The following is an 11,945-nucleotide window of genomic DNA, read 5'->3' as shown; positions in this document are numbered from 1 at the left end:
CTAGTCACAATATAACACTCTCTCATGGAAAACAAATGCAAATGTGGATTTAGCCAGGCACTAGGTGGCATTCCGTAAAGGTGGTACTTCCTATGCTCATTCTACTGTCTCTTCAGGTTGTTCCTATTCCAAAGTACATGACACACATCAACTAGTGTTGGGCTTTGTGCAGCTTGTTTTGTAGTAATTGAAATGTGAAAAAAATGAAGACAACTTGGGGACAGAATTAAACCCTCACCAAAACAAACAGAATTTGAAACAAGAAACACAAGGAGGGAACTATTCTGGAATGCTGCAGAAAATTCAGAGAGAAGGAGAAACCAAGACTTCAAAACACTAAGCAATTTCATTATTCTGGCACTTGCTTTGCTCTTAAGTTTCATAGATTTCATAGACATTAGGGCTAGAAGGGACCTCGGAAGATCATCGAGTCCAGCCCCCCACCCAAAGGGCAGGAAGTCAGCTGGGGTCATAGGATCCCAGCAAGATAAGCATCCAATTTGCTCTTGAAGGTGTTCAATGTAGGTGCTTGAACCACCTCTGATGGCAGGCTATTCCAGACCTTGGGGGCTCGGACAGTAAAGAAATTCTTCCTTATGTTCAGCCTGAAATAGTCTCGCAGTAGTTTATGACCGTTCGACCTCGTCATCCCCTGGGGCGCTCTGGTGAACAAACGTTCCCCCAGATACTGGTGGTCACCCCGATAAGCTTACAGGCGGCCATCAGATCACCCGACCCTGCGCTTTTGCAGGCTAAAGAGCCCCATGGCTCTCCGCCTGTCATCATAAGGTCTGCTTTCCTGACCTCTGATCATGCACGTGTCTCTTCTCTGGACTCTCTCAAGCTTCTCCACATCCTTTTTGAATTGTGGAGCCCAAAACTGGACGCAGTACTCATTTGTTAATCATCAGGTGAATCTGGCAGCAATTCAGATATAAACAAACATACCACCAATCTGAGGTATTTAAGATTAGCTCATGCAAGGAACACATTATTACCAATATCAGCCTTAAGTATATATGGCTCCCAACTATATGGAGTCATCCAATGCAGCTTTTAGAAGCTGCAGTCATTGATGGCCTAAGAGAATCTGCATACACTTAAGGCAGATTCTCACTTGAAATTCTTCCATTTTTGCATATATAAACTGTTTCGTCTTTGCATTTTTCCATCTGCTCAGTAGTCCAGAGGAGAGAGGCTCCACTCCCACAATAGTTATTTGCAAGGTTTTGAAAAACAGGGCAAAATTTGATTTCAATTTTCTATTACAAACTGATTTAATAAAATACAGCCTCACAACCATTCCCCTAAATGCAGTAACTCCTTACTAACAATCCAAGATGGAAATTTCACAGAGAAAAATTATTTTAAACCCCAGCCTTAAAAAACCAGTTGCTCACATTAAAAAACAGAACCATTTGAATTATCATTGTTGTGCTGCAAGTTAAAAATATATCACTTTAGTCCCAGTCTCTCAAAAGTACCTTTCCAAGGGGCTGCCTGTGAACAAGTAGAGGTTGCAATAATATAACTTAATTATCTGAAACTATTCCTTTAATTATATAGGCACAACATGATATTCAGATAAGGCCTGACAAAATCCTAGGGACATGCACACAAATTAATGTACCTATATGAAAAATGGGATAGAAGTCAGAAAAAGGGCTCCATTTCCAAAGACCAGAAGGCAGCTTGTGCATAGTAAACACTCCTGATTTTCTGTCCCTTCATACACAAAAAGGTCACAAAAATGTTTCTACTGTACTTACCCTCAAATTCAGCCTCAAAGTAGAAAATCTACCCTCCAGGACACAAAGTGAGTCAGTGGCAAGTAAGTCAGAAACAGAATCTCTGCACCTGTGCTTCCAGTTCTTTTTTCTATGCATAAACTTTACACATATTGCTAGCTTAAGTATCTGTGTCAGCTGTATGTCTGTACCAAAAATGTGAAGGATGTACACAGTTTAACCCAATGAATGGTGTGGACATATACATACAAAATCCCTTTAGCATTTGTTTGCTTCAAGTCTGGCAAATATTTAGCATTCGTTCGGCTTCCAAGTACCATGAAAATACTAATCCTTGCCATACCTCAGAGAACCAGGCTTTGTGACCATACTAGAGAAGAAGGCAGGAAAGAAAACCTGAAATACAGTGAGGCAGTTTAAATCAAGACAATGTCAATGACTGACCTTAGAACCAAGGTCCCTGGCTACAATTACCAGACCATACCCAAACCATTGGCCTCCCTCCTTAGGATTAGCAGTATGGTCCTTAAGATTAAGTATAACCTTTCTTCTAAGATGCTAATAATGCATCTAGACCACAGAAGGCTGTTTCCCATGCCTGTCATGACATCAGTTAGAGTAATATTTACTTGATTTATGATAAATATTCATCAAGACAATTTTTTTAAATAAGCATGTAACTGTCACTGATAACTTGTCCAAAGGAATATAGACAGTAATATATGCATCACCTTTCATACACCAACCTTTATGCTGGCAGCAGTCTTTGGATTTTTTAACTGGAATGCATTACAGTTGCAATATCTGGTTTTAACAATGAGATACCCTCATTTCAGTAGCTAATTCTGTAGCTGTTAAGTCTAAAGTGCTTGTTGAAAATGTGTTAGGTGGCAACTTTAATTCCAGCCGTTCAAAATCAGGTCCATGATCTACACCTCAAGGGTGAATTATTCACAATTAGTAATGTCTGTTTATAAAGCAATGGTCAGAAGCATCACAGACTACTTAAATCAGAAGCAATCTTTCTAAGTGTGCTCCTGGCAACACTTCTCCATTTCAGTTTAACATTTTCCAGATTAAGAGTTTATTCCTGTATCATTGGGATACTTTGGGTTAGATATACCAAGCCTATTCAATTTTAGAATTCCCTGCCTGAAGAGGTACAAAACAACCCTGCTGCTTTCTTGAGAGGTGGCAGATGCATATTCCTGTCCCTTAATCATGGTACCACAGCAGCTGACCAGATGGGTGGACTAACAGCTATCCAATAGCCAACAGTTGTTTATTCACACTGCCTGTTACCTTGCATTCCAGGCATTAAATATGCATCTTTTCCACCACTAAATTAATACATTTTACACGTACATACACATGCACGTGCTGGGTTATATCAGCATTTTAAAAGATGTACAGAGGACTTAATGATTCAAGCTATTCTTCTAAGCAGAAAAGGTTTTGCACTTGCAGCATTTATTACCTCTCTGAAATGCCAGTTTATTTTAGCCTAAAAAGGGTGTCCTCCCCTCCCCCCGCAATTTCCAAAGGACATTAAATTACCAAATGCAGCACTCCATAGTAAAAAACAAACAAACAAAAACCCTACGGCTACCTATGTTTTGAACAATTAACAATAGACCTTCATGTTTACCATTCACCATACAGTGCAACCAATATTTTGGCTGTTTTGGGACACCTCTCACTAATACATAATATTAAAAAGGAGCAAGAAACACAAGCTGTTCAAGTGCTCAGTAGATCTATACCTATAACACTGGGCCCAAACAATTTACCATCCTGAGTTTCCACAAGTGACTGAACCTTTCAGGTTCTGGATTCTGCTATACAATTAACTTGCTGTAAGCCACTAGAATCATCTGGACTTCTCTTTCCTACCCCCTTCCCTCTCCATCCCCCCCCCAACACCTTAGAAAGAGAAAAAAGCCAGAGGCCACAATAAGTAACAAAGACATATGATTAACCCCTTTATGATATCTGTGGTGATAGCTGTAGCAGCAATAGTGGAGTTGCCTCACTCTTAACAAGAAAATGCAATAGCACCCTCAAAGCACATGGCAGAGAAGAGTGGAAATAATCCATTCCTTTCCAGCTCAAAGGTACATTACTTCATTTGAGTTTACCAACAAATGTTATCTACTGCTCGTCTTATCTGCAGTACTTTTGTTTTAAAGACAGAGACCTCTGTTGTTTCTTTACCAATACTGCAATAAAACCTTCAGTAAGTAAATGGATCTTCACTCTGTGGACATCAGTCCTTATTTCACAGAAATTTTTATACCACCTTATCTATAGGGGCATTATAACCTTACATACCAACAAGGTTTCTGACATGCATACAACCAAGTACAGGTAAGATTCTTGGGTAAATGTGGTATCTTTTATTTGACCAACTGAATAGCTGGAAAAAAGTTCTTTGCAAGCTTTCAGGTACAAGCACCCTTCTTCAGGCATAAGGAGTCTCTGCTATTCTGAGATCTCCAAGGAATTGAAGATGGGCACTTGTGCCTGAAAAATTGCAAACAACTTTTTTCCAACTATTCAGCTTGTCTAATAAAAGAGATCACATCTACCCAAAGAAGCATGCCTGCCTATGTCCTTAGGTCCATACAGCTACTAACAAAAACCCTATGACCAAGTAATCGTTAAAGTTGATAAAGGCTACAAAGATAGAGCTTGAATGATAACCTAGTATCCTTCAAAGATTCTACCTCCAATCCAACATTTCAAATACCTTATTGATTTAGGCAGAGTTGCGTCATGCCAAAATTACTACTTCATTGTAAGTCTCCATATATTTGCGTCCGTATTCCTGGAAGAGGGGAGGGTGGGGGTCGGGGAGTGAGTGTGTCCAGTACTGAAAGCAGATTTTGGTTAGGTATCTGCTCTGGTCCCCAAACTCTTCACATTATTTGACCTTATCTCCTTATTTTAGTGTGAAACAACCAATTACTGGGCTTGATCTTCAGGGGAAATCAGTACAACTTCACTGAAATCCATACATTATGAAAATAGGTAGTTGAAGAAACCAAGGTGCAGAGGAAGATTAAGTGACTTGCTAAAGTTAGGCAGCAAATCAGTAGCAGGGCTGGAGACGAGGTGAGGTGTAACTCAAGCAGAAGGCTGAGAGGGATACACCCAAAGGTCCAATTACCTTGTCAGCAATGTGGATCAGGAAAGTCTCCCTGTCTAGCTCTGAGTATTTTTTTTCAGTCTCATTTTCATCTCTGTCAGACTTGCTATTTTATCTGCAGGTAACAAGACAGTAAGGGTTTTACCTAGATTCTGTTATCTGAAAGAGACTAATGCTTATCCACGTGTACCGCATGGACGTGAAACACCAGAAATCTAGTTTATCACCTGTCGATAGGACTACTATGGGATGACAGGCCATACACTTCACAGTAATTCAGTAATAAGTCTATTATTATTCTATCATATCTCTCCACCCTCTTAAAAAAACAAATACCATTACCATTAACTAGAAGCAGCCACATTTCCAGGAGTGACCACCAATTTTGTGTGCCTATCTTTGAGCAAGGCAGAGTCCAGTTTTCAGATATTCAATCTAAACCAAGGCGTCCTACAACAGTGGTCACTTTTCAAAATTTGCCTATATTATTCATCTGCTATCAGAATCATATTAAACAGCTAGTAGAAACTTAGTGCCACAAATGTACAATACAGATTATCTGAATCTTCTTAAAATTCCACTCACTCATCTTGACTTAAATAAAATCTAGATACAAGACATAAAATGCTGGATGTCAGACTCAACATTTAGAACTGAGGCAGAAGGCAGGGCAGCATAGCACTTTGGAGACCAGTTTGTTCAGAAAGGTATCAACTTTCCTAGGCAATAGCCTACTTCATCAGATGGTATGAATTAGATGCTCCCTGCTCCATCATCAGTTACAATATAGATCTCCAATCTTTTGCAATAGTTACTTGTATGGAATGTATTCCTGTTCCCCCATTCTGCAATCCACATCTAAACACAAACTTCCTTAAAAGTGACACATTTCAAACTATCATAACAGAACCAGATGTACACTATCTTCAAAAGGCAATACATGGTAAAATAGCATGATTAGGTTCACTGCACCTTAATCTTGTTCTTGCAACATCTCTTGCAGAAGTACAATCAGACAGCCACAAACAGACCTACAGGAACCTGGATACAGTCTGCTGCTTGGACATAAATCTATTAACACAACACTTTCTACAGAAGATTTATCATGGAAACAAATTGAAAAACTAAATCATACTCAAAACTCCTGAGGCTACATTTTAGGCACTATTTGCTTTAAACTACCTTCCCATCCAGGGTTAGAAAAATAAAGCTACTGATTATTACCCATTATGCCTATTCTTTGCTCAAACCACTAGAAAAGTAGAAACCTCTCAATAATTGTTGACACCATAAAACAGCTGATTCTAGTTTTTGAAGACTGGACTTAAGCTATAGAATTAATTTTACTCTGAGATTTCTCAAATCATTGTGAAAATTTCACTGAGGCTGTAGAGAAAACACAGTTTCTTACTATTAGAGAGGTTTTCTTCCCTGATAAATTAAGCATGATTCTTCAAATTCACCTCTTTTACAGCTTCAGACTAAACATTTCTGTATTAGAGCATGTCATCTACCCAATTACCCACTCTAAGATCATCAATGACCCTAACACAGGCTAGCTCCTTTGAGTATCCTCAAAAGACCTTGAACAGATATAGTGAAAGTCTAACAAGTGGTTGTCTACAAGTACTCACATTTCAAAACATTTCCACTATAACCAGTTGTATGGTCAACTGATTCAGATTGCATTGGGTGTTTTCTTTAGCAACATAAACAACCAGCTGCACACAGGAAGTAATAAGACTGAAAACATTAGGTTAACACCACAGGAAAGTGTTTAATCCCATTTCTACTGAAGCTAACTTCAAGATTTTTCCTTCCCTTGCTTCTTCTGGAACCCAATCAAGCCCTAAATGAGAAAAGGTCAATCCTAGGATACTATTCTACACAAACTGTTTTAAAAAAAGCTTTTTCCACTCTTAAGAATGTTGCCAATACCTCTGAGTCTGCTGGGTTTTTGTTGGAAATCAAACCTACCCTGGAATTTTCTACCATTGGTAATGTGTAATTCTATTATGGGCTGGGTTATATTCACAAAACTCATTGGGACTCTTTGGTAAACCAAAGACAATAAGTTTTTCTATGAAGACTTGACAGGCACTGAATTTTTAGCTAGGAACTAGCTAGTAATTGCATTACACCAATATGGAGGAATACTTTTTTTATGTCATCATAATTTTAGTATAAAGAGCACATTTATGTTAATCTTTTTGCCATACAGAAGTATTCTAAGATACCCAAGCCACAGTTCACCATTCTACAGGGCTCACTTGATTTTATTATACCATGAGTGCCAAATCTCAAATGCCCAAATATACAAGCACCAGCTTCAGAGGATGTAGTGAGGACATATTAATTTTTTTTCCTGATATTTGAATCTGCTTCCAATACCAGTAAACTTGAAGTGCTTTAGGGCCCAAGTCATTTTGCTATTTAAAACCATGGAAGTTTTACCGTAAATTAACTGGTGCAGGATCTAAGAGAATGACTAACATTCATTTTCATACAAAATTACTGAAGAAAATAAAATGACTTTTTTTTTTTAATTGGCACTCCTAGAAGTCAGATGATTGGGGATCCAAAAAGTACTCAATAGAGAGGTCACAAGAAGACCATTGTTCTCTGTCTTAAGATACTCTTTACACAATACCAGCCATACATTCTTTTGCAAGAAGGGTCCTCAGAAATTCTGCAGGCAACATTGGATTCCAAGGCTGTAGAGTTGTAGACAGCTGTAAGGTCTCGGTATTCTATTGTAAACCTTCAATTAAAGTGCTGCACTTAGTGCTAGAATACTACACAATTCCTGTGACCATGGAAACTGATATTTCAAAAACATACTTCCTCATAATGGTGAAAAGCTCAAGTATTTTACATGGCCTTTAAAATGCAATTGGTGTAGACAACAGGATACGAAGCTGTAAGACTAGCTTTAAACTAAGTCCTTGTTTATATGCAGGTTTTATATTGTTACAGCTATTTTGGCTAGAAGTGTGCATGATTTTTCATTCAAATCAATAAATGTGGCATGACCTTCACTGTGGATGCAATCATCAGTATTAGAGGTGCCTTACGCTGGTGTGACTTGTTCCTAATAAGGAAGGTGAAATAAGATGGCTGTATAAAACACCTTTATACTGTATCAGTGTAACAGCTTCCATACCAAGGGTGGGAAAGAAACAAGTTATATGCTCTAATTATACTGGTTTAGTTAAAGCAGTATTGTTCTCTACTACAGACAAAGCTTACACTTAGTGAACTGCACAGCAATTTGAAGCATCTGGAAGATGCAGTCCTCCTTTCTGCAGTATTCTCCCCCAGAAGTAGAAGATATTTTGAATATTCCCATGCATGCACAACTTTTACTAGAGCCAGGCCATATAATTCCTTAATGCCTCACCTATGTAAAAAATATACCCCCTTGTTGTCAAAAACTGTATACACACACACACACACACACACACACACACACACACACACACACACAGAGTATTTATTAAAATATCTTCATCCATTCTGTCATCCATTTTTCTAGGCCAACCCTAAAACTGTAGGTTACATTGTGCTACTGTTTCCTATATACACATTCACATCGTACTTCAAGCAAGTTCTCTTTAAAAACAGAAAAGAAAAATAGAATAGAATAAAAGAAGAGAGACCTAAAAAAAAAGAGCAGTAAGAAACCATGAGGCATTTTGAAATTTGGCTTCTGCTTAATGTATCAGTAACTGCTATTTTGTTGGAAGAGGATTAAGACTTGCCTGGTTTTATTACATTGACAGCAACTATTACACAAAAAAAACTGAGCAAGGACAAAACTGAGTAAGTGATCAACACATTTTCAAGTTATGATCCAATTCCTGGTAGGTGGTGGGAAAAAATAACAAACTTTCCAGCTACCAGTGAAGCTAGTGGGAAGTTTCTCCACACCTGGGAAAGAGTGAAAATCTAGGCAGGATCAGACTGGATTAACTATAGCAAAGACTTATGCATAGAACATTCTTCTTTTAATCTTTGATGTAAATATGCCTGCAGTAAATGCTTGTATTCAAAATACAATTCTCCTGTTGGGAATTTGGCCTTTATTATTAATAGCAACTATTCAGCATGTTGAATCTTTATGGTATAATTCTGTCAAGTTTTTGCTAGGTACTAGAAATTTTAAAAATGTTGGTGAGAGAAAAAAAAAAAAGTGCCCATTTTTCAAGTGATGGACAACCATGAAGGCCCCCATCCTGCATGTTGGAAGTCAACAGGAGTTTTGTGTCTGAACCAGTGAATTAATAAATCATGGTTTAGAACTGGGGTAAGGAGAATTGAGCACGGTGAATTTAAATTAGCATGACTAAAAATTCCTTTCCACTGAACTGCTGAACTTCCAGTTTCTTGTTGTATCGTAATTTCATTCATTCTTAAGGACTTTGGATAGAAAAAGAATCATGAACAAGTAGCATTAAGAAACTCCAACATGTTTTTTGGAGCAAGGATGGAATGGAAGGGGAGAATAGGTCTGTGGGACAGACAAAGAGCTTTCAAGCCTTCATCCCACTTCAAGAAGTAGGAGGGAAGGGCACAAGCCCATTTTTCCCTTATACAAGTCATAAAAAAGAAACCAACAAGGAATCACAATCTTAATGCATAATTAAAAAACACCTGTATTTCAATAAAATGTAAAGCTTCAAATGTATGAATTTAGCACTTCAACTAAAATAAACCATATTGTTCTTAACATCAAAGACATTTTTTAAAAAGGCCCTAATCTACAAGCTGTTCTGCATAGGGCCCCTACCAACTTCAGTAGGCATCTACTGGATGTAGAGTTCAACCCACATGCAAAAGTTTGCAGGATCAGGGCCTGGTATTATTGTTCAGCTGCTCCCAGCATTACCAGCATTTAGATGCAACAATTTTCTCCAGCCTGATGATGTTTAAAAGTGTCCTCCCTCATTTTTTCCTCAAACACTTTACGTGCATTCAACAGAAACCAGGAATAATGGCATATGTCCTGTTATGGCTGTGTGTTAAAGCTAGTCTTCCTTACAACGTATAAAAAAAAAAAGCCACAGAAGTTGTTCCTTTTTAAAAAACAAAACATGATATTTGTATTAAAAGTCTTAAAATGGATAGACATCTATTAATTGTGTGTCTGAAATTAAAGATACAGTCATTAGAATTTTTTTGATACATCACAACATTAAGATTTCACTCTTTGCTGGCTGGAGGTACATCCTAAAAACAAGGGGGAAAAAAAGCCCGGGAAATTAAAATTCCAGTAAATTTGAATTAAATGAAGCCAAAACTTGCAAGACACGGAAGTTACATTTAAAAGGCTCAAATGGAAATAAAAAATAAATTCCTCTCACAATAGGCCCTTTTGTCCTGGCTTGTTGAATATGATTACTGAAAGGAAACTATTAAGTAGTTTTTGGAGTAGTAGATAATGGGATTCTGTGGAGCTTTCACAGGTTGGCACCGGCTGGAACAGCTGAGTTTTGAAGGCACTCTATAGACACAAGGTTGCTGTTGGCCCTGTATCGCATTTAGGAAGTCTTTGTACTTAGAGAGCTAGTCATCAAAATCAGTTATTGCCAACCCAAAAAAGAAAAAGAAAGAATAAAAACCATCACCACTCCACCCCGGGGAGAGAAAAAAAACCCAAAAACACACACACACACACACACACACACACCTCAAAAAAATGTGCAGATTTGTAACATTTTCACAGCTGATCAAAAAAGAAAAAGGAAATTAAAAAAAAAAAACAAAAAAAACAAAAAACCTCTACCACTCTCCCCCAAACTCCCATCCCATACAGCAGGTAAACAAAATAGAAGATTATTTCACAAATAATCAGCAGACACTTTCTGGCACCCCACACTGTATTGGCATCAGTGTTATTCAAGTCCAGTTCAGATGTGCAATACTTCAGATTGGATACACTGTAACAATCATCCAACTTTGCATAGAAAGCCTCAGGATCACTCTCACAGTCGCAGGGGGAAAATCCAGCAGGCCAGAGCAGGGGAGCAGGAATCTGAGCTGGAGAGATCGCTCCCCCCTCCCTTCTGCTCCCCCAACTTCCCGGGGTGCATTTCACTCTTCCAGTTAGAAAGCGATCGCTCGGAAACTTCCCTCTCCGCGTGCTGAAACTTTTCTTCCTGGTGTCACTTGCCAGCACAGCCAGCTGCCAGAGGTATTAGGAGAAGCAGGCAGCAATCTCCGCGTCCGTGCCGAGAAAGCCGCGTTTCCCCCGAGCTTGCTTGCAGACGTGGAGAGGCGGCTCCCCCTGCCCCAGGCCCCCCGGCCTCTGCAAAGTTGCCTCCAGTCTCGTCCCAGAGGGTCGCTCGCCGCTTCCCCCTGCAAGCCCTCCCGGCCGGCCGCCCCTCAGAGGATGACACAGGCCGAGCAGCACTGGTCGTCCCCGTTGGGCTGAGAGGCGTAGTTCATCTGCCGCACGATCTCGGCAAAGAGCTCGTCCACCGAGGCTTTGTTTTTGGCTGACGTCTCCATGAAGGGGCAGCTCCACTCCTCGGCCAGCGCTTTGCCTTCCCCGTACGACACCTCCCGCTCGCCCTCCAGGTCCACCTTGTTGCCCACCAGGATCATGGGCACCTTCTCGTACCGCTTCACGCGGATGATCTGGTCGCGCATGGGCTTGATGTCCTGGAAGCTCTGCTGGTTGACCAGGCTGTAGACCAGGATGAAGCCCTGCCCGTTCTTGATGTACAGGTCCCGCATGGAGGCGAACTGCTCCGTGCCCGCCGTGTCCAGGATCTCCAGCACCGAGGGCGAGGAGTCCACCTCGATCTCCTTGCGGTAGAAGTCCTCGATGGTGGGGTCGTACTTCTCGATGAAGGAGCCCGTCACGAACTGCACGGTGAGGGCGGACTTGCCCACGCCGCCCGAGCCCAGCACCACCACCTTGTACTCCCGCATGGCTCCGCCGGGCGCTCGCAGGCAGGCTGCGGGCTGGGCAGGGCTGGGCTGGGCTCGGCTCTCCCTCCGCCCCGGGGGGAAGGGGCGGGGAGAGGGGCACCGCCCCGCCGAGG

General features: G+C 40.4%; 1 protein-coding gene across 2 annotated transcripts in view; it reads right to left on the bottom strand.

Annotated features, from left to right (window-relative positions):
* Positions 1 to 8,372: 8,372 nt before the first annotated feature.
* Positions 8,373 to 11,945, bottom strand: part of RAP2B (RAP2B, member of RAS oncogene family) — a 3,999-nt gene continuing 426 nt past the window's right edge. The window contains exon 2 of one of the 2 annotated variants that reach the window (XM_019503169.1): positions 8,373 to 11,697. In XM_019503169.1, coding sequence (XP_019358714.1) covers positions 11,281 to 11,697 — 417 coding nt within the window. In that variant the 3' untranslated portion in view covers positions 8,373 to 11,280. Of the gene's footprint in view, positions 11,934 to 11,945 lie in introns of those variants that run through there. The other variant, XM_019503170.1, reaches the window with a different exon arrangement.

Source organism: Gavialis gangeticus, unplaced genomic scaffold, assembly GCF_001723915.1.
Source record: "Gavialis gangeticus isolate Ggan-Ray unplaced genomic scaffold, GavGan_comp1, whole genome shotgun sequence".
NCBI lineage: Eukaryota > Metazoa > Chordata > Crocodylia > Gavialidae > Gavialis > Gavialis gangeticus.
Note: the sequence above shows the minus strand (reverse complement) of the source record. Positions and strands in the feature narration are given on the sequence as shown.